The sequence below is a fragment of the Mustela putorius genome, unplaced genomic scaffold (genome assembly GCF_011764305.1).
Source record: "Mustela putorius furo isolate JIRA1106 unplaced genomic scaffold, ASM1176430v1.1 tig00000275_pilon_pilon_pilon, whole genome shotgun sequence".
NCBI lineage: Eukaryota > Metazoa > Chordata > Mammalia > Carnivora > Mustelidae > Mustela > Mustela putorius.
In genome coordinates this window covers 19251056-19272482 of record NW_025421341.1, presented here as the reverse complement: position 1 = coordinate 19272482, position 21427 = coordinate 19251056, and the positions used below count along the sequence as shown (strand labels likewise).

The 21427-nt window shown below is 39.0% G+C and overlaps 1 protein-coding gene across 2 annotated transcripts in view; it reads left to right on the top strand.

Moving 5' to 3' along the window:
• The window catches only part of BARD1 (BRCA1 associated RING domain 1), an 82963-nt gene that overhangs the window by 23368 nt on the left and 38168 nt on the right, over nucleotides 1–21427 (top strand). For both annotated transcript variants that reach the window (XM_004767006.3, XM_045078717.1), the window contains 3 exons: nucleotides 6229–7163; nucleotides 15880–15960; nucleotides 17689–17861. In XM_004767006.3, the coding sequence (XP_004767063.1) occupies nucleotides 6229–7163; nucleotides 15880–15960; nucleotides 17689–17861 (1189 nt within the window). The remainder of the gene's footprint in view (nucleotides 1–6228; nucleotides 7164–15879; nucleotides 15961–17688; nucleotides 17862–21427) is intronic.

Genomic DNA, 21427 nt, shown 5'->3' with positions numbered 1-21427 from the left:
AGCATACTTGACAATTTTATATAACACCTTTGTAGCATCAGACACATTTATTTCCTACACAGCAGATGTTACCAGTTCTTAGGAGTAAGATGGCATTCGTTTTCTTCTTAAAGAAACTTAGTTTTAGAACTAAGTTCATTAAAACTTTGCTTTAGATTCTGTAATGGAAGTGAAGGCTTATAAAGGGTTTCTTCATCTTGAATGAAGAGTGACTTCTCAGGAGAAAAACATAATCCGATAGCTTCCTTTTTCTTTTCAGTCGGACGAATGAAACATATTCTAAGTATTCTAGTTGGTCAAAGGAGATTAAGTCTGTGTTAATTTGGAGAATGAGTTATCAGGCAGTAGGAACTTATTTGTCAGGCATTGTTACTCCTGAAAAGTGGTGGTTTTCGAGTTTCACCTGCTGTTCCTGTGCTCGCTCTTTGACTGAAAGAGCCTCTTGGTAACCCAGTTCGTGTAGGAGAGGAGCGCTGTATTGGGAGGCCGACCTCCCTCTTTCTTTTTAACTTTAATTTCTCATCTTTACGTGAGAGAATTGAATGTATGATTCTCAAGTTTTCTTCTTCTAGGCCTTAAAAATCTAACCTTTCATATAAATACTTGTGAGGGTTTAAGAACAGATATCGGATAATTTATTCATCAGTATTTTTTGAGCACTGTTGATTGTGCTCACCACTCTACGGGGCAGACCTGGGTTGGTTTTACCTGTCCGTGTGCAGTGGGAGGAGAGAATGTTTAGGGAATGCTTTTTAAAGAGAAATGAATGGGCTTAAAGGCAAAAACAAAATAAGACAACTTGAAAGGGGAATCCCTGACAGAATCAGAAAGTAGATCACCATACAGCTCACTCACCGACTGTTTCGTAAGCATTATTAATGGGCAAGATTGGTAGGTCTAAACAAATACAATCCATATAGAGATTATAATATACATAGTCTGAAGAAAAGCTCACTTTGCCTGTATGTTTCCTCTGTTTCATTCTGATGTCGTTTGTGTAGGTTTTCTACACATTTAGCCATTCTGTGACACTGACTGGGTCTCCTACAATTTCTTTCACTCAATTCTGACACTGCCTGCCTGCAGATAAATGTCAGAGCTCCAGGTTAAGAGCTCAGTCCCCGGGGCACCTGGGTGGCTCAGTGGGTTAAGCCCCTGCCTTCGGCTCAGGTCATGATCTCAGGGTCCTGGGATCGAGCCCCGCATTGGGTTCTATGTTCAGCAGGGAGCCCGCTTCCTTCTCTCTCTCTGCCTGCCTCTCTGCCTACTTGTGATCTCTATCTGTCAAATAAATAAATAAAATCTTTGAGGGGGGGGGAAGGCACAGTGAGGTTTAAAAAAAAAAAAAAAGAGCTCAGTCCCATAAGACTCCCCTCCCCACCCCCCCACCCCACTTCAGATGCTGACTCTGTATTGGAGGTTCCCATGACATCCTTGGGTTTGATTGATTTGCTAGAGTGGCTCACTCAAGAAAATGTTTTACTTATTAGATTACTGTTCATTATAAATGGAGATAACTCAGGAGCAGCCAGGTAGAAGAGATTTCATGTAGGTCAAGGAGTGTGCGAAGGGGTGTGGAGTTTATATGCCCTCTCTGGGTGTGCCACTTGCTAAGCACCTCCATGTGTTCACCAGTGTGGAAGTTCTCCAAACCCTCCTTTTGGGTTTTTCTTTTAAAGAAAGAAAAACCTTTATTACATAGGCACAATTGATTAAACCTGTGGCTCTTGGTGATTGATTGAACATGTAGCTCTTCTCCCTTCTTGGAGGTTGAGGGTGAAACTGCAAGTTGTCACCCGGATCTTGATTGGTTTCCTGGGCACCCAGCCCCCATCCTTAGAGGGACTCCAGAAGTCATCTCCTTAACGGGAGTTTAGGTGCAGTTGAAAAAACTGTGATGCATAAGAGAAGACACCCATTTCCTCTTTATTACTCTGGAACTATGCTAGGCCCTGGAAATGTGACTAAATACTTAAAACAAAAGATACCCGTATGGATTCTCTAGGAAATTACTAGGGTTTTTGAACCTCTGTACTGGGAGCCATAGATGAAGACCAAATATACTTTCTTACATTACAATATCCACATATAGGGTATACTTGGTGAAAAGTTTTAATGTTTAATTAGTAAAAATAGCTATGGCTTCAAATCCCAGCTCTTTCAGGAACCAAGTTTATAACCTTAAACATGTTTTGTTTTCTGTTTGTTTAATTTAGATAAGAAATAAAAGAGAGCATTCTTTTTTACAACCGATTAAGCTATATTAAAGTGTATATAAAATAGTGTGAAAGTCCTCCTCTACCCTTTTTCCTCAGCTGAAAAGTAGAAAATCCCTTTCTTGTACTGTTTTCATTGTTTAACTTTCTCCTTTTACTTTTATGAATTTATGAAAATATTTGGACATAAATGCAGTAGAACTTTTAGAACACAAATGGGATTGTGCTATGTAGAAAAGTGTCTTGTAGATCTTTGGGTTGTCCATTGACAAATACAGTGACCACATACGATTTTGTAGTCTAAATGCTCCATAGCTAACTGATTGCTGACTGATGAACACTGACTTTTTCCCCTAATTTATGCTGTTCAAACACTGCTGCAGTTAACATTCTTACACATTTATGTTTGCAGGTACATGTGTGGATATTTTCAATATTTGGTAAGAAAGATGACTAGAAGTGAAATTGCTTTGTGAAAGGGTATATACATTTAAAATTTGCAAATATCTTACTGTATTGCCTTGGAAATTCCTGGATTTGATTTGCTAATGTTTTATTTAGCAATTTTTCATCTTTGATCATAATTGGCAAAGGCCTCATCATGGATTCCTGCACATACAGTTGGTTGCAATATAGGAAATGAACTCTCACCTTGGGGAATTGACTTTGCACAATAAGCAGAAATAGGCCTGCTTTTTTTCCCCACTACCACATCCCTGAAAAGTGGCCTGGGTAAAGAGCAGCCAGGATCTTGTCTTCTTGCCATGCCCTGCAGTAACATACAGGTTTCTCAGGGTCCCTGGCAGCTTGTGTCCGCACATCAGTGCTTGTGTGTGCCTTCAGTGGTGTAAGCCAGAAACATGTGAATCATCTTATCATCTTTGTCACTGCCACTGTCTTATACTCCCTTCATCACCAAATTCTGTAAATTTTATCTCCTGAATACTTTTCATGAAGAGTTGGTTTTTTTTTTTCCTTCCCTTTTTACCACCTTCCCAGTCTGTTATCTTCTACTTATACTCCTACTTTGGCCTCTTACCCATTGCCTTCTTCCAATCTGTTTTCTCTCCAGTCAAGGCTGATCTTGTTAAACACAGATGTAGTCATGCCATCTAACTTACATAAAACATTTTATTGGTTTGAGAAACAGCAAGGAAATCCAGTGGCTTGAATGGAGTAGGGAGAGAACAGGAAATGGAATCAGGAAGGTAGTGGAAGATCAGGTTGTTTCTGACCTGTTAGACGGCTACTAACATTTCGGCTTTTATTCAGAGTCAAGTGGAAGTCTGGAAGGTTTTAGTGACATGATTTGACCAATTAGAAAAGGATCACTGACTGCTGTGTTAAGAATACACTTACAGGGGAGAAAGTAAGTACATAATCAGGGAGATGATTTAGGAGGTTATTATAATAATCTAGTACAAATTGATGGTGTCTTATACCATGTTAGCAGGAATGGAGGCAGTAAGTGAATTTGGATTTATTTTGTCCGATTTTGGATGTAATTTGCAGGTAGAACTATAGAACTTGCATTTTGCATATAGGTTATGAAAGAGACAGAGGTAAGTTTGATTCTAAAGTGTTTGTCCTGATTGATGATGTGTCATTTCCTGAGATGGGGACAATTGTAGGAGGAGCAGGTTTGGGAGGACGGAGATCAGGAACTCATTTTGGTCATGTTCAGTGTGAAATACTTACTAGGAGTCGACTTGCTTGTAAGAGCTGTTTAGTAGTCAGTTGAATATCAGTCTGGAGGTCATGGGAGAGGTCTGGGCTCTATGTACCCATTTGAAGTTGTTCTTGTATCTATCGATAGATAGATGTAAGGTTACCAAGGGAGTGACTGCAGGTGGAGCAGTCCCAAGCCTTCCCACTTCAGAGCTGATGGAAGGAGGAACACCAGCAGTAAAACTTGAGGCTGACTCCACAGAACGCTTTTGCTTACCTCTTGGACTCCATTTTCTCCTTCTCCATACTCCAGCCACAGTGGCTTTCTGTCCATTGAATGTGCTAAATCATTTCCAACTTAGGACCTTGGTACTTGCTCTTCCTTGTACTTGGGAACCACTTTCCTAGATCCTTATGTGGTTGTTTCCCTTTGTCATTTGTTGTGAGGTCTCATCTCGGAAGAGAGCTTTGCAGAGAGGCCTTCCTTGATGACCTTAGCTAACACAGCTAGGTGTTTGTACAAGAATACTCACCCACAAATGTGGCACCTGGTCTACTTAGAGCAGTGATTCTTTTCTTTCTTAAGCTCTACTGAATCTTTGTGTTTTAATATCTGGTTATTAATTATAACTATTGCTTGGTAAATTTTCACAGGCTGAACTTACCCAGAAAAATCAACAATATTCTGGAAGTCCCTCTTGCCCCTTTTGAGTCACTAACTCCTTTCCCCAGGGGAGTTATTGAATAATTACTAATGTTATTGGATAATCACTATTATGACTTAACATATCAGATCCATTTTAGCTGTTTTTATGTATTCTTTTGTATCTGGCTTCTTTTGCTCAAGAATATATTTGAATATGTAGTTGTAGTTCATTCATTCTCATTCTGGTTTACAAAGCTTGAGGTTATATTAGGTGGACCTAAAGAGTTGTGACCATTGTCTTTAATCCCCTAGATTGATTTTGTCTGAAGTCAGTTGAAGTTCAATCATGTGAGTCCTCCGGTTTTGTTGTTCTTCGGCATGGATTTGGCTATTCCAGGTCTTTTGCTTTCCATATTATAGCTCCTTTGCTTTCTCATGTAAGTTTTAGAATCAGCTTGTCTGTTTTTACAAAACAAAGCCTGGAATTTTCATTGGATTATATTACAGTCTGTAGATCTCTTGGTGAGAATTGACATCTTGGCAATTTTGAGTCTTCTGTTCATGAACAGTGTTTTATAATTTTCATAACTTGTACATACTTGATTAAATTTACTTTAAGTACTTTGTTTTTTTGCACTTTTATAAATACTACCAATTTAAAGAAATTTTCATTCTGCATTTGTTCATTGTTCTATAGAAATATAGTTGAAGTTGAACTTGGTATATTGACTTTGTATTCTGTGACCTTGGTAAGTTAAAGTTACTTGTTAGTTTCATTAAATTTAAAAAAAATTTCTTTGGGATATTCTATATAGTGATGCAAGTCAATTGTAAATATGTAACAGTTTTATATCTTCCTGTATAATCTCTGTGCCTTCTGTATCTTTTTAAAAATTTTTTTATTAATTTTTATATCTTTTTCTTACTTTGGTGTGCTATCTAGACCTTTCTCTATGTTGCTGAATAGAAGTGGTGAGAACACACATCTATGCCTTGTTCTTGATAGTAGGAACAAAGTGGTAATTGTGGTCCTTTGCTATTAAGGAGGATAGTAGCTCTGTGTATTTTTGTAGATGTCCTTCATCAGGTTGAAGATTTCCTTTCTATCCCTAACTTGGTGATTTTTTAAAATCATAAATGGTTATTGGATTTTGTCTCCTCCCCCATTTCTGTTGACAAAATCATATGATTTTCCTTTAGCTTAGCTATGTAGGAATTGTTGATTTTTGTAGTGAATTACTGATTATTGTAGTGTGTTCATTGTTTTTCAGAAGTCTTTTTAAAAAATTAAGCATCAACAAGTCTTAAATTTTTTTGACTACTGCTTATTAAATCCCACATTGGCCTGCTTGTCCATCCAATATATCTTTTTTCCATGGTTCTTACTACTGTCAGCATGCTGTATGTTCTACTTATTTATTTGCATATTCTGCCCATCCCCAGTGGAATTTAAGATCCATGTTTTGTTCTCTGTTGTATCACCAGTCCTTAGAATGTTGTCTGGAATTAAAGTAGGACTCTGTAAATATTTGTTCAGTAAGTGAATATCTGCTCTTGAGGAACTTACTGTCTAGGAAGGGAGAAAGAGGTACGGAAATGTGATACAACTTAGGAGAACTAAAAAAACAATTCTTTTGGAGCTCAAGATGGGGGAGATTAAGTTCACGTAACAGATTTCTTTTCCTTTTTTTCTATCAGATTTGGAAGAAGACACATCTAGGGGAAATTTATTTAATGATGCAGAAAATAAGAAGAATTCAATAAAAATGTGGTTCAGTCCTCGAAGTAAGAAGGTGCGATACGTTGTGAGTAAAGTTTCAGTGCAAACCCAGCCTCAGGTGATAAATGATGAGGGCGCTCGGCAGGCCTCCATGTACGAATTTGTTTCTGCAAGTCCCCCAACAAGTGTTTGTGAGAGGGCTAAAAAGGCTTCTACAAGATCTAGAAAAAAACAAAAAAAGAAAACTTTAGCTGAAATCAACCAAGAATGGAACTTAGAGGCAGAGAGAGAAGATGGTGAACTTGACTCCAAAGAGGAGTTGAAGGAGAAGCTGGTGTCTTTCTGCAGCCAGCCATCCGTCATCGCTAGTCCTCGGACAAATGGTGAGATAGACTTACTTGCCAGTGGCTCTGTTGCGGAATCACAGGGTTGTGGCAGCTTCACTGAAGTCTCTTTACCGTTGGCTGAGCACATAGACTCTCCAGAAGCGGAGGGCAGGAGTGAAGATGTGACTCCCGAGAAGAAGCTCTGTGAGAATCCTCGTGCGTCAGGTCCCAGTGGGCGACGTGGCCGTCGCAGCGGACCGTCCAGTCCCGTCCCTAAGCGATGCAGGAGCAGCATTCCTGGCACCAGCAGACAGCGCATAGTGCTTGCAGACAACAAACCATTGCCTGGCTGCTCCTTACCACCCTCGAGCAAACTCAAAGCTGGTGACACTCTGAGGAGGAAAAACAGTAATGCATCAGATGAGTCCACGAGCCTCTCCCCAGGTACACCACTGTCCGCACTGAACAGCCCGAGTTACAGACGGATGATGTCCAGCCCCTCAGCTGCGAAGCTGTCACCCACTAGCCTTCTGGCTGTGAAAAGAAATCATAGAGGAGAGACTCTGCTTCATATTGCTTCAATTAAGGTAGGATGCTTACCCTGAAATACAGTTTGGGGGTGAGACCAGCCATAAAGCAATTTCTGCAGGGCTTAGGGACAATAACATAAGATGACTAGGATAATTAGCCTACCACATGTGATGCTTTGAACCAGAGAAGAAAATTCGCAGGGACTGCATCCCCACCTCAGAGCAGTGGCCCCTGGGCCTGAGGAGCATGATCTTGTAGGAGAAAATGAATATTTCAGTATTTCAGCTTCTGCTTTGCCAAGGGCTTTCATTTGTCTATTCCTTAATGGTTTTGTTGAGTTTTCACCACGTTCTCCTGCTTGCTTCATGAATATAGACAATTGCAGGTTATTGCTGGCTGTACATCTTTACCTAGCCAGAGAGCTAGGGACTGTGTGGGGGGCCACAGACTTGGCGTGTGGCGTATGCTTGTAGTGGGCACTGCCCGGATTTGCAGGGTTGAAAGATGTGGTCTGTACATTTTTCCAATGACCCGGACATTTGACTCTCAGAAATGGCCCCGTGGTTGACCATGAGGGACTTTGTCTGTATCCCACAGCCAGCCGTTTCTTTTACGAGCCTGCTCATTATAGTTACCTCTCTTTATTTACTGCCTTAACACTGGTAATGTGAATTTTTGGGAACGTAGCCCATTTGTCAGGCATGAGATATACTTGCAAGGGTTCATCTTTGCAACCGACTCAAGAACTGTACATATGGGCAGCTGTTAGCACCATAGCTTCGTAGACTTTGTGATCTCATGCAAGTGTTACCAAAATAAAATATGGGAGAGCTTAGGACTGAGTTCGGATAGCTTTTATGATCTGTTAGTAAATTCACAGGAAATCTTTGGGTCTTTTGCATGGATAGAGAACTTCAGGAGATCTGGAGGCCATTGGAGATCCCCACACAGACAGCTGGTAGGCAGCATGAAACATCAGGGAAGAACGTGGAGAAGACATTGAGTCCAGGCCTTTCTATGTTTTTGTATGGAGAAAGGGAAAATCACAAAAAGGAGTTTCCCCAATGGTTAAGAGTTTTATTTTTTTAAAGAGTTTACTTATTGATTTGTGGGAGACCGAGATAGTGAGAGACAGTAGGAGCAGGGAGAAGAGGGAGAAGCAGGCTCCCCACTGAGCAGGAGCCGGATGTGGGACTCTCCATCCTAGGACCCTGGGATCATGACCTGAGCTGAAGGCAGACGCTTAATGGACTGAGCCACCCTGGCGCCCCTAGGGTTTTATTTTTATTTGTTTATTTGTCCTTGCTTTATATTCTAATAAATGGTGAAAAAGGAATATTCTATATCTGATACCAGGGAGGAGGAAAACAGCTAGTTTCTACGTACATGTCCTTTGAACAACTTGAATTTTCAGTTTGTCCCAGTTACACTTTAGTTTATTTTTTGCAAAGCATTAATTTAAAAAATCAGACTATATTTTTTGTCCTGCTTGTTTTATATTTAATATATATGCCTATAAGCTATTGTAATCTTAACTTTTTTAATGCTATAAATGCTTCATTAGACATCAGTAGCTAGAATAATAATAATTTTTTCATTTTTCTGACTAATGCATAAGAATGCAGACTGCTTTAGTTTCTACATTTTGCTTTCTGGTAATTATTTTCAGACCACCAGGCAAGCTTCTGTTTTCATTGGTAGAGAATTTTTCTTTTAACCATAATATTAATATATCTTTACTAATGAAGATCTCTAGGAGCTAGACCATGGTTTGACAGACTCTTTCTTAAAGGGGCAGAGTGAACATTTTCAGCTTCATGGGACATACGGGCTCTACAGTTATTCCTGTCTGCCCTGTCTGCCCGTAGTTCAGAAGCAGCCATAGACAATATGTATGTAAACCAATAAAATTTGACATGTAAAATCGTGTCTGGCCTATAGGCCATAGTTTTCCTACCCCAGGCCTCAGCAATGGAAAAAAGACACAGAATTTTAAGACCGGGGGAAAAAAAGATGCTATCTTGTAAATTTTCTCCGTTGAAGGATTATTTATCTAGGAAGAGTATTGCCCGTGTTAAAATTACCCATTTGATTCTCTTGAATTTTAGCAAATACTGTTATTGTCATTCGTTGGCAGATTCTGATACAGTACTTTTAAGAAAAGCTAACGGACTTCTGTTGTTTTTAAGTTACTATTTAACAAAGATGCACTCTCTTAAAAATTTGTTAATGAGTCGAATGAAAACCCCCCACCCAGGTTGATTTTTTTTTAAATATTTTATTTATTTATTTATTTGACAGACATCACAAGCAGGCAGAGAGGCAGGCAGAGAGAGAGGGGAGGAAGCCGACTTCTGCTGAGCAGAGAGCCCGATGTGGGACTGGATCCCAGGACTCTGGGATCATGACCTGAGCAGAAGGCAGAGGCTTTAACCCACTGAGCCACCCAGGTGCCCCCAGGTTGATTTTGATAGAACAAATACTTGGGAAAAATCCCAGTGGATTTATCAGGATATTTATCTTTTTATAAATAGTATTCATTTCACTTTCTGCCCTAGTTTCTCACTTGCAGGCAAGAATGAATGATCTGTGTGTCCTAGAAAACCACATACTGTGAGTCTGCTATCTCGATTCATGTTTTGTGGCCACCTACTTTAGGAAAAGATTTGAGGGGGCTCTGAAGTTCAGATAGTAAAAATGGAACCAGGAGCAGGGGAAGAGGAAAGATTTCCTGTGGCTGAATGGAATGTAGATCTGATGACCTTTCAGGCAGCGCCGCCAGATCAGGGGCAGTACCAGGTTTTTGCTGTCAGAGGTAGATTTTTGTTGTTGATGTTCTTCCCCAGAGTGTCTCGGTAGACTAGCCATTTCCATTGTTCCAGTCAGCTTCTACGAGTGCACTTGCTTGGTGTGTGTACTGAGGGTAGAGGACCCCTCCCCCCAGCAGTTATATTGGGCTAGTTGTCCAAGCTAGTTAGCTTCTCCTCTGCAGGTATAGCTTTGCAGAATCGTCTCCTATCTTGCCAACATCATTGATAAAAGTTCTTCAGTACCTTGCCACGCACTTGTCTCTTGGCATCTTTCTTGGGTATAACCTTTCCACAGCTACTACCTTAGTGGAAGTTACTTATCTTTCTTGCCCTGACCTCATGTTTCCTGTTGCTGTCATAGCAAGTCACTACACATTTAGTGACTTAAAACAAAGCAAATTAATTTTTCTTTCTTCTTGTTCTAGTTCTTTCTTCTTTCTTCTCCTTTCTTCACCCTTCTTCTTCTTCTTCCTTCTTCAACAGTTCTGTAGATTAGAAGGCCAGTATGGGTCTCACTGGACTAAAATCAGTTTGTCAACTGTGTTACATGCTAGAGGCTCTAAGAGAGAACCTGTTCTCTTGCTTATTTGGGATGTTGCACAGAACTGGATCGATCCTTGTGGTTGGAGGACTGAAATCCTGTTTCTTTCTGACTTTCTGCTGAGGGCCATTCTCCCTCTCTCACTCTCTCTCTCTTTTTAAAAAGTAATCTCTACACCCAATATGGGGCCTTGACCTCACAACCCCGAGATCCAAGAGTCTGCATGCTCCACTGACTGAGCCAACCAGGTGCCCCCATTCTCTTGTTCTTTAGTTTGTGTCCCCTCCTTCTCCTGTCTTCAAAGCTTGCAACAGCAGATGCTTCTAAACAACTCCTATAGTTAGACTGGGGTGACCCGGACAGCGCAGCAGAATCTCCCCATCGAAGCTCATTACCCTAAAATATAGTAGAAACTGTAGCACACGGCAAAGTCCCTTTTGTACAACATATTCAAGTTCTGGGGGTTGGGACACAGACAGTTCTGCGGGGGTATGGGGGGTGATTATTCTAACCATCACCACTGAAGTAGCTTCCTAATTTCTTGCCCTGCTTTCCTGTACACTTCCTGTATTCAGATCCCTATATGGAAGCCAGAATAAATTTTGACCTAAATTTTGATCCAAGTCAAAATTTGTCATTCTCTGTTCCTCTACCGTAACTTCCTGGCCCACTGAAAATCACATCCACAGTCCTTCCCGTGGCCTACACAGCCCAGCGCATTCATCCTCCTCCAGGCTTCTGCTCAAATGTCAGAGGGACTTCCTAGCTTACCTAAAGTAGCAGCCCTGCTTGTTTTATATTTCTTCCTGTTATTTCCCGACATGATTATAGATCTCTTAGTCTCCTGCCTTTCTCTTTAGAATGAGAGCAAGAATTCTGTTTGTTCACTGTTCTGTCTTCAAGATCTAGAACATTGCCTGGAACATTACAGGTGAATTTGATGAATAAGTGAGCAAATTTTCTATGTCGTCATGATCTGAACCCCATTCCATTCTCTTGTCACACTGAACTTTAGTTTTATGAATTGTTCAGGTACGTTCATTAATGCTATTAATGTTCTTTTCTCTGACTCTTAAATTCTTTCCTTTACATGCTTCCTTTTTCCTTCCTGGCTCTTTGTACACAACCTTCAAAATCCAGTTTACATCCTACCTTTTTTAATAAGTCTCAGAATTCCCAGAATTCGTTTCTTCTCTATGGTGACATTATTTTGTTTGCATTTATATTCATTTAGCTTTATGCTTATGGCATGACTCAAATAGTGTGGTTACCTAGAGCATATTCTCATTTAAAATTTAACTTCAAAATATGAGTAATAACCGCATGTTTTAAAAATAAGAATAAAAGTATTTGTAGTAGAAAACTTCACTTCTATTTTGGCCCCTAGACAACACCCTATTACTGGCAAGCTCTTTTTCCTCCTTACCTTTCTTAAACTTGTGTGTCCTTTGTGAATTTCTTTATGTAAATATAAACGAATGCTTTCATATTAGGACAGAGGTTTCTGTATATTTTCATAGTTGCATTGCTTTTTATCAATTTTTTCTGTTATTTTTAATTATTCCCTTACTGATAGATGCCCATTTGTTTCTATTCTTCTATTTTTATGAACAGTGCTGTGGTAAGCAATCTTTGTTTCATATGTGAGGGGGTGTATCTTTAGGATAAATTCCTGGAACTGGACTTCTGGGCTAATGGAAGACATCTATTACCTTATTTATCTTGATAACCTCTGTACTTGGCAACAGAAGGGTCTTAGTAAATATTCAGTCTGCCTAAATTCAGGCTACCTGAACGTAGACAGCTACTCTGTTGCCGGCAGATTCTGTTTGTATGATTACTTCTCAAATCCTTTTTCCCTTAGAATCATGGATTTACAGATGAGCCATCTAATTTTTGGACATTCAGCACTGTTTGGATGCCAACCCCACAGAGGATTATTCTTGAATTCCTTATTTATACTTTCATTGTATTACACTGTGGAATTTCAAGCAGAATATTCATTAATAGGATGTCTGGGATGTTGTGCACATTCTCATTTAACCAGAACATAAGTGGAGATCCAGTCAGTTCTCTTTATTGCCTGTGTTTCTAGGTGTATTTGAATGTAAATGTCACCTATAGTTAAAATGCTACTGAGAACATTATGTCATAAATGTGAGATTTTATGAGAAAGTGTTCCACCTAAGTAGAAACTACAATAAACACTCATTATTTATTCTTCTGATTCCATTTTTAAAAACTTAGTATTTGATATTTCTTTAGACATAGAGAAAATTTTGATTTGTTATTTTATTATGTCACCTTTCCTTAAAGATTTGTAGTTGCTGGAGTAAACATCCTCAGATTTCTAGCAGATTCTTAAAATGGTAATGATTACTCATAATTCATGCCACAGCATTGAATGTATCATGGAATTGAAAAAAGTCTTGACCTTGACATGTCACGATACACTTTTGATGCAGAAATAATGAATCATATTTTGAAGGCAACTTACAAGGCATGATACACTTAACAAAGTGGGAGATGGGGCAACTTACAAGGCATGATACACTTAACAAAGTGGGAGATGGGAATCTCCTGGGTAGAGAGAACATCCCTTGTGAGGAGTCTCCTTTAGGATTTGCCTTTGTAATTCATTGAATTTTAAGGCATTCATGCCTTAAACATGACATAAAGTCATGTTACTACATGTCCTTCATGCTACCTTCCTGAGAAAGTAGTAAAGGACTCACGCTAACTCGCAGCATATTTTCAAGATTTTAATTTCTAGAACATCTTTTAGATTCAGTATCCATTTCTCCCCCTGTTACCTACCACTTTTATAATACTGAACCTCCTTAATATCGGGAACTTAACCATCCCGGACTAGGTTGTCAGAATCATCTGTGAAACTATTTTATTCAGTAAAGTCTGAGAAGCCAGGGAAGTGTTTAATATATTTTAGAGCTTCATTCTAGATGACTAAAAACAATTTTTTAACAATATCTAGAAGTTTTAGGTAGCCGATTAGTTCATTTATGTGGAAAAGCTTAACCATTTGGGTAAGTTGTCATTATTATAATGTTGGGTACCATTTTTATCAAAATATTCTTAATTGTATTTTAGAAGAACTGGTCTTTATAATTAGGAAAATAGTGTGTGTGTGTGTGTGTGTGTGTGTGTTTGGAAAGTTAATTTATACTGCTGTAACATGTATGGATGTGTGAAGGATCTTTTTGAACAAAAGTTTAGCAATAAGAAAATTGATTGTGGTACACATCTCCCTTTATTTTCAGTCTCTTAGGTATTCCTTGAAAATACCAAACCCATTTAAAATTTCTTACAAGCATTAGGAAAAACTCCTTAGACGATTTTTTTTTGATTTTTCTTGCTGAGGTTTAAGAAAATCTCAATTATTCTTTTAAGTTGTGGGGAGTCTAAAAGTGAGTACTTATTATTCAGAAAATATTCTGTTAGCAAAGACAGTAATTTAAAGAAATCAGAGGCAGAAGTTAATTTATTTTCCAGAAACTCCATACTGGTTCAAGCTTACTCATTTGGTGTGGACTCTATCTATAATTTTCATAATTTTATTTATGTGCATGACCATAAATTTACATAAAGTAGAACAATGAAATTATGACAGACTTTTAAGTACTAGGGAGGAGAAAGCAGGGTGGGTATAAATAAGAAGCAGTTTGCATGCTGGGTATGTGTTTCAGGGAAGTCTAGGGTTGGTTTGTTAACAGAAGACACTTTGATAGTATGACAAGGTGACATAAAAGAAAAACGGCACTGTCTAGCAACCTTACAAGAGTCTTTAGATTGTCACTATTTCTGTGTGACTGTTTCCCCGTGATTCTTCATCCCATAGTTGTGTTTATATTATTTTATGGACTTCTTTAGGTTAATAGGTTTTCGTGACTACTGTGTAGAGTTAGAATGAGGAAATCTTTTAGAGAGCTTATTGTGTTTTGTGTGTGTGTGTGTGTGTGTGTGTGGCCATGGATACTTTCATCTGATGGTTGGAAATGTATGAATGTATGTGGTTCTGGCAGTTCATCTGCCTCTACATTCATGGAATTGTTTCACTTGATCTTAGCCAAAAGGCCGAGAAACGATTCATGGGATTGTTTAAAAAAATTCAAGGGGCGCCTGGGTGGCTTGTCATTAAGCGTCTGCCTTTGTCTCAGGTCATGATCCTGGGGTTCCGGGATCAAGCCCCGCATTGGGCTCTCTGCTCCGCAGGGAGCCTGGTTCTCTCTCTATCATTCCCCCTGTGTGTGTTCCCTCTCTTGCTCTCTATCAAATAAATAAAATTTTTTTAAAAATTCAAATTTGTATCTTGACAGATGTTCCTAGTTTTATTTGGAATTGACTTGAAGATAGAGTGAATGTTGCTAACTAAATGTTAACTTGTACTACAGGTATAGAATTTGTACCCCTAAGATTCTGTAGGAAAATGTTTTTTTAACTGAAGCTAGGCAATTGATTTGAAACATATATAATGTTTATTTTTTAGATCCATTAAGTGTTTAGGGTCATTTTAAAAATTTAGGAACATAAAGATGTATGTTGCCAAGTCTACTTTTTTTCAGTAGAAAACTAAGTAAGCTATCATCTTAAGATTTGCTGTGTTTGAGAGGTAGCCCAAAACAAGCAAATAAAGGTTATTATTTTTAGGAGATTTAATGATTTCTAGATAATCCAGTCAGTAGGGGAAAAACTCATTTCAGAAGAATATTGGGGCTGGGAGTGGGAGAAGAGAGATTTCCTTCTCCCTAAAACTCTTCATAAAACCAGTTGAACACAGCTTTGTCATAGGTGTAACTTTTGCCATATGTAACTTATTCAGCCTTTTTCAGAGTAAGCTGTGTCAGAAGTATTTGGAGAAAATAAGCCATGGTTTGCCTAGAAAAGTAAGAGCAAATAAAGTGAATATAAACTGAATTGATGTATTAAGGATAAATGGAGTAACTGTCAATAAGAAAACAATTTTTAACAGTTTTAGCTGAGTAACCTTCTTAGCCGTAATTTTGCTTTAAACAGTACTTGGAAATTACTTTAATGCATGCTCAAAAAGGATGTTTTTCACAAATGAAGTGATGACTTTAAATACTTCATTATCATCAGTTGATTTTTGGCTAGTGCCCTTTATTTGGTATTTTGAAATGACTTTTGATAAGGGTTGCTAATCGCAGGGATTTTGTACTTGATATTCAAGGTTGGACTGTATGACTTCATGACTTGGTACCTCAGAATAGTTCATCCATATATTACTTCTTACTTATGATTCATGAGTAGTAGGCATTAGAGAAAAGATTTAATTTTGATTCTATCTTTAAGAAGACTGAATCTTCAAACCAAACCTGAATCTCAGTATCTTCTTTTCTTTTTTGATGATTTTAATTTCTTTTTGTTTTTTCATTGTTCTACTAGGGTGACATACCTTCTGTTGAGTACCTCTTACAAAATGGAAGTGACCCAAATGTTAAAGACCATGCTGGATGGACACCATTGGTAGTTTCCTATTTGTTTTATATTCTCATTTTGCTTGTGTTTTATTGTTACTATACTTAAAGTTATGTAGTTGTCTATATATTATCTTCTGCAATATACATTCCCTTTTTAATCTGAAGAACTTATATTTTCACCAAGTAAGGGAAAGTGATGATTTTTTCATCTAACTTTTCAATTGTGACAGGTAAGAAATTGGCTACCTTTTCACTGACTACCTTTAGATTTAGGAATTGAGTCACACTATATTGCTTAATGTAGCCAACATACAGAGGTGACTGCTATAACCGACACGAGGCTCCCTTTTGCCACTTTGCATGTCATTGGAACCAGATTTCGTCGAACAAAGAGACGTCAGAGGAACAGGGTATAGGATTGTATCACAAGGCAGTGATTCTTACTGAGGATCTGTTATAGCCTCATTTATACCTACCTAATTGCAAATATAGAGGGGTAGTAGAAAATCTTGGCTTACATTAAACATTTTAAAAAATCTTTCATTATTACTAAAGATGCAATGTGAAGTATAGTCTGGAAAAGACTATGGCACAAATTCATGGAAGCAAATGCTATTTGGGCTTGTTGTGGGCAATTGGAAGACAGCTGTAGTGATATCAGTAGAGGAGGTAAAAACTTACCCCATGCCCTGGAATTTATCATAGAAATTGGGAGATTTTCATTAGGCCAGGTATCAAAAAGGCTCAAAGTTGTGTATAATAACTTCTCCCCAACTTTCTAAGCTGGGAGGGTTTAGTCTGGATCAAAGTCACTTTGTTGTTTTTGACTCCACAGGCTAACTAACCTCTTCAGAGAAAGGTCAGTGTTTTGTTTGTTAGTTTGTTTGGTTTTGGTTTTTGTTTTCTGAAGCCAGTAAGGCCAATTGTAGTGAAGTGTGATGAGTGATTTATTAGAGGACCCAATGTCTGATTTGGCTTCCTTTCTCCTAGAAATAGACCTTACAGACATTTCACGTGGTATTTCTTTTTATGAATTGAATAGATATACATAAAAAGCACAGTATGCTAGAGATTTATGGGAGGGCAGCATTGTGGCTTCGTTAACAGTTCATTAGACATGAGGAAAGATTTGCACGTGAGGCATCTTGAATATTGCGTTGTTACCTGTTACATCATTCATTCTTTTTGAGTCCTTACCTGTTATTTCTATTATTGACACCAGCCATACAGTAATCTGTAGCTTCAGCAAATAGGGAAGATCCAGGATCTTGTCCTGGATGTTCACTTTGTGGGGTGGTTCTATATATGTGTGGGTGCCCCACTTAGCATATGGCTAAGTACCTGATTTAGTGAATGCTATTTGGCCATGGAAAATTTCACTTTTTATGAATGATCTAGTTGTTAAATACTTTGAGTTTTTTGTTGTTTGTAATTTTTTACTGTCAAAGAGTTCAGGAACTAGAGTCGGTTTATACATATATAGAGTTGGTCAATTACATTTTCTTTAAAAAAAAAAAGTAGGTGACCAAAGGCTCAGATAAATAACCCCTTTTTCCATCAGTTGCATAGATCTTGATCATCATGTATCTGATCATTAAGATTATTAACAGGGCTTTACTCTGGGTCAACACTTATGGTCTGTATGAATTTTTAGGTAGGAACCAATTTACTGACTAAAGTTCACATTTACTTTTCTAAAGTGCAATTTTATTATGATACTAGACATCGTTCTTCCTCATCACCTTTCTCCCTTCTTTTCTTATTACTTAATTAGCATGAAGCCTGCAATCATGGGCACCTGAAGGTAGTGGAGTTGTTGCTCCAGCATAAGGCATTGGTGAACACCACTGGCTATCAGAATGACTCACCGCTTCATGATGCTGCCAAGAATGGACACTTGGATATAGTCAAGCTCTTACTTTCCTATGGAGCCTCTAGGAATGCTGTGTAAGTCGTTCAGCTTAAACACTGTTGTTCAGTTGACTTGTACTCCTGAGTCAAGACTGACGGAACACACCCTTGGAGACCCAGATGGGTGGCTCTCTTTCTTGCCTTTCACAATCGAGGTTAGACGTGACCATTATAGTCTCTATTTAAAATCAGCGTTCATGCCCTTTTCCTTTGGAATACTTATATTTTTGAGGAAGACTTGCTTCTTTACTTTAGAAATGATTGGCAAATTAATTTCGGAAGCTTTGATTTTTCTGCATAAATTCACTTAGTTATATTCTGTAGATTGAGTCATACTTATTAGTGAGAAAAGAATTAGAAGCACAGAAATAACTATTTTGTGTGCTTCCCAGTACTTTAGATTTGTTTTAAAAATTCTTTTTTTTAATGCTTTTTCTGCATATATAGTTAAAATATGTAAGAATTCAGATGTCGGGCAAGTGTTTTCAAGTTATTTCTTAGACTTTCCACATCAGTCAAATGAAGCTCGGGGTAAATTGTTTTGCAGTGTCAGGGCACAGAGATGCATTAGCGAATGCTGGCGACTGCATTTTAAAATTGCTGTTGTCAAGAGTGTCACAAGCAATTGCCGTATATGGATTTTATATCTTTAATCTATAACTTGGTTCATGTCTCCCTATATATTATTTTACTCTTTTCAGTTAATGAGGGAGTTGAAATGGAAATAGAAGAACTGCCTCTTCATGTCCCCGTTCCTTATATAGGTTTGGAAAGAGCACACAAAAGTCACGCGTACTTTGATTACAAAGGCAAACAAGAATTATAGAATGCAGAGCTTTTAGGTTGTAATTTTTTTATAGCATAATTGAAAAACTAATAATGCAGGAGTACCTTGATGCTGTTAGTTTCAGAAAGTGGGTCTAATATCTTTATTTTCTATCACATATGGTGAGATTGTTGGGGCATACTCAAGGGGACCATTTTTCCATATTTTTGTTTTTCTGGCTTGCATGTGTGTATGCGCACACACGTATCATCTGTCTATATATGTGTGTGTAGACACATGCACGTGGACCAATAGGTATGACCCTCCTGTGGGTATAGCCTGCCATTTGCTAAAGCAAATGGTTGTTTGGGTCAGGTGAAACTGAATAGTTTCCATCCTTGGGTTCTTAAATCAGCCATGACTACTTTAATGAATGGAGCACTGGTCAGGGCGTTAGGGAATTCAGCTTTTATTTGTGACTCCATTATTGACTTTATAGCTTCAGGCAGGTTAATTTCTGTGCCTTGGTGTCCTCACCTATAAAACATGTGTGATGCCTGCTGCCTTTCTATTTCTTCAGAGCATAGTGAGGATTAATGAGCCAAAACACAGGGCCTATCTGGTGGTTTGTACACCATGATTCTTCACTACACCGTGAAGCTTATTAATATACCAGGTGTGGGCATGAGACAGTGAGCCGAGTCTGCCTTCACAGGTGCCTCTCAGATGAATGTGTTGTTTTTAAATAGGCTTACCTAGTGAAGTGGCAGATTTAGGTATAGCTGTAGTGAAACGCCATCCAGTAAGATCTTTCTGTAGCGATGGAAATGTTCTCTCTCTGTGCCGGGCGCTCAGTAGCCACTAGCCATCTGCTGCTGGTGAAGACTTGAGCTGTGGCTGTTGCTACGGAGAAACTAAATTTGAAAATGAACTTTAATTAATGTAAATAGCCACATGGGCCAGGTGGCTACTGAATTGGATAGCTGGTTGATAAAGTGTAGGGTAGTGGGGGAAGAGGATTTATCTGGTGAGAGGTTGGGGATAACATCGGGTGGAGATTAGTGGGGCAGCTATAGTGCAAATAGAGCCGTAGAGTTCACCTGGGCTGTGAGAGTGTGTGGTAGCGGTTTCTAAATACCATTATTCCTTCATTTCCAGACTGGTGGGCATCATTCTCTGGTATTGGCTGTGTTTTTCACTGCTTTATTTCATAGTACTTGTTCAGCTGATCGGCTTTACCAGTTTCCTAACTGGTTTCCTCCTTTTTAGATTATTTTTCTTTGTTCATTCCCACACTGCAACCCAAGAACTTTTAGAAAGATGTCTGGCCAGATCACTTACTTGCTTAAAATCCTTCACTGGCACCTCTTAAAGTTTTTAAAGCAAACTTCAACACGTGGTTCCCAAGGCCCTGGGCGGTGAGGCACCACCGGCTTCTCCAGCCTCCTCTTGCTGCTCTTGCTGCCATCCCCCTGGGCCTCCAGCAGTTTTTCTTCCAGCCTTTCTAAATCATGCCTGCTCTCCTGGTCCTGCCAAGTGCCCAACATAGTCGTACCCACATTCGTTTGTAGTGGAAATGAGTTAAGTGTTTGAATGTGTGAAAAGATGGTGTATGTTTTCCTCCCTTTGGAAAAAGGGTCAGGTCTGACAGCACCAAGAATTGCCTCCTTCTGCTCCCTGATCACTGTTAAGTGCGGAGTGAAAGTCTGAAACCACGTTCCGGGAGCTTGCTCCTTTTCCGGGGTGGTAGCACTGCTTCATGGCAGATGTTAGAGTAAATGACGTGTGCTCCCTGGGCAGAGTCCTTAGTCTCTTGTCCATTGGGCAGCCGTAGTATGTTACCTGCCGTGGGCTCATGGCTTCCCATTTCTGTTGCCTTGACATTTTTAAGATCTGTTTTTCTTGCTGCCAGGGTTCTGTATATTGTCCTTTTAAGTACTGACAAGTGACAATAGATGGAATTCATTTCTTGACTTTCTCCGTTTAAGAGTAGAGCCTGGGGAGGAGGCCAGGGCACTATATGGACTTCTTACTACTTTTTTTCTTTATTTCTTCTTCTTTTTTTTGCCTAAAGCTCTTGTTCATTTTAAGCCATTAATATCTCTGACTCTAGAATCTGAGTTGGCAAGCATATTACTTTAATTTTCTCTGCTTATACTTCTATTTCTGTAAATGTCTCTTACTCTTAATGGAACTCTTCTCTCAATAACCAGGACTAGACTCCTCCTATCCCTGAAAGAAGGAGGAAGGGTTGGAACGGGAAAGTGTGAAAGCTGTTCTTCTGTCCTTCCCTCTTGATGGCTTGGTACTTTGACTAATCAAAGTTGTAGGCGGGTAGAGTTTCTGTTGCTTCTTCTGAGTTTCTAAGGGAAAATCTCCAGCTCTGTAACAGACATTTTTGTAGTCGTCTTCATTCTTTCGAGGTTGAAGGAGTTTTCTTACTTGGATGCCTTCATTTCCTGGGTCTTCAGTGCATCCTGTTAGGTGTTCTCAGACTCTCCCCACTGCTCCTTGACTTCCTCATCCCCTGCTCTTGGATCTGCTCCTTGTTTTCTAGTGACGTGAACAGACAGAGCAGTGATTACAGAGCCCTGTGACACATGCCTTCCTAGGTCAGTGCACAAGAGTCTGTGAAAATCTAGATTAGGGGCTTTACATGTGACTAGAGGCATTCGTAAAAGGCTTTCTAGAGGAAGGAGGACTTCCACTGACTTTTGAAGACGAGGAATAGGAGGGTAGGCTTTTCAGAAGGAGTTGGTGGATATTGAGGTACACGGTAGCCAAGGCCATTTGTCCATTCAGTTCTAGGATCTTTGGTTAGTGACAGTAAGACTGG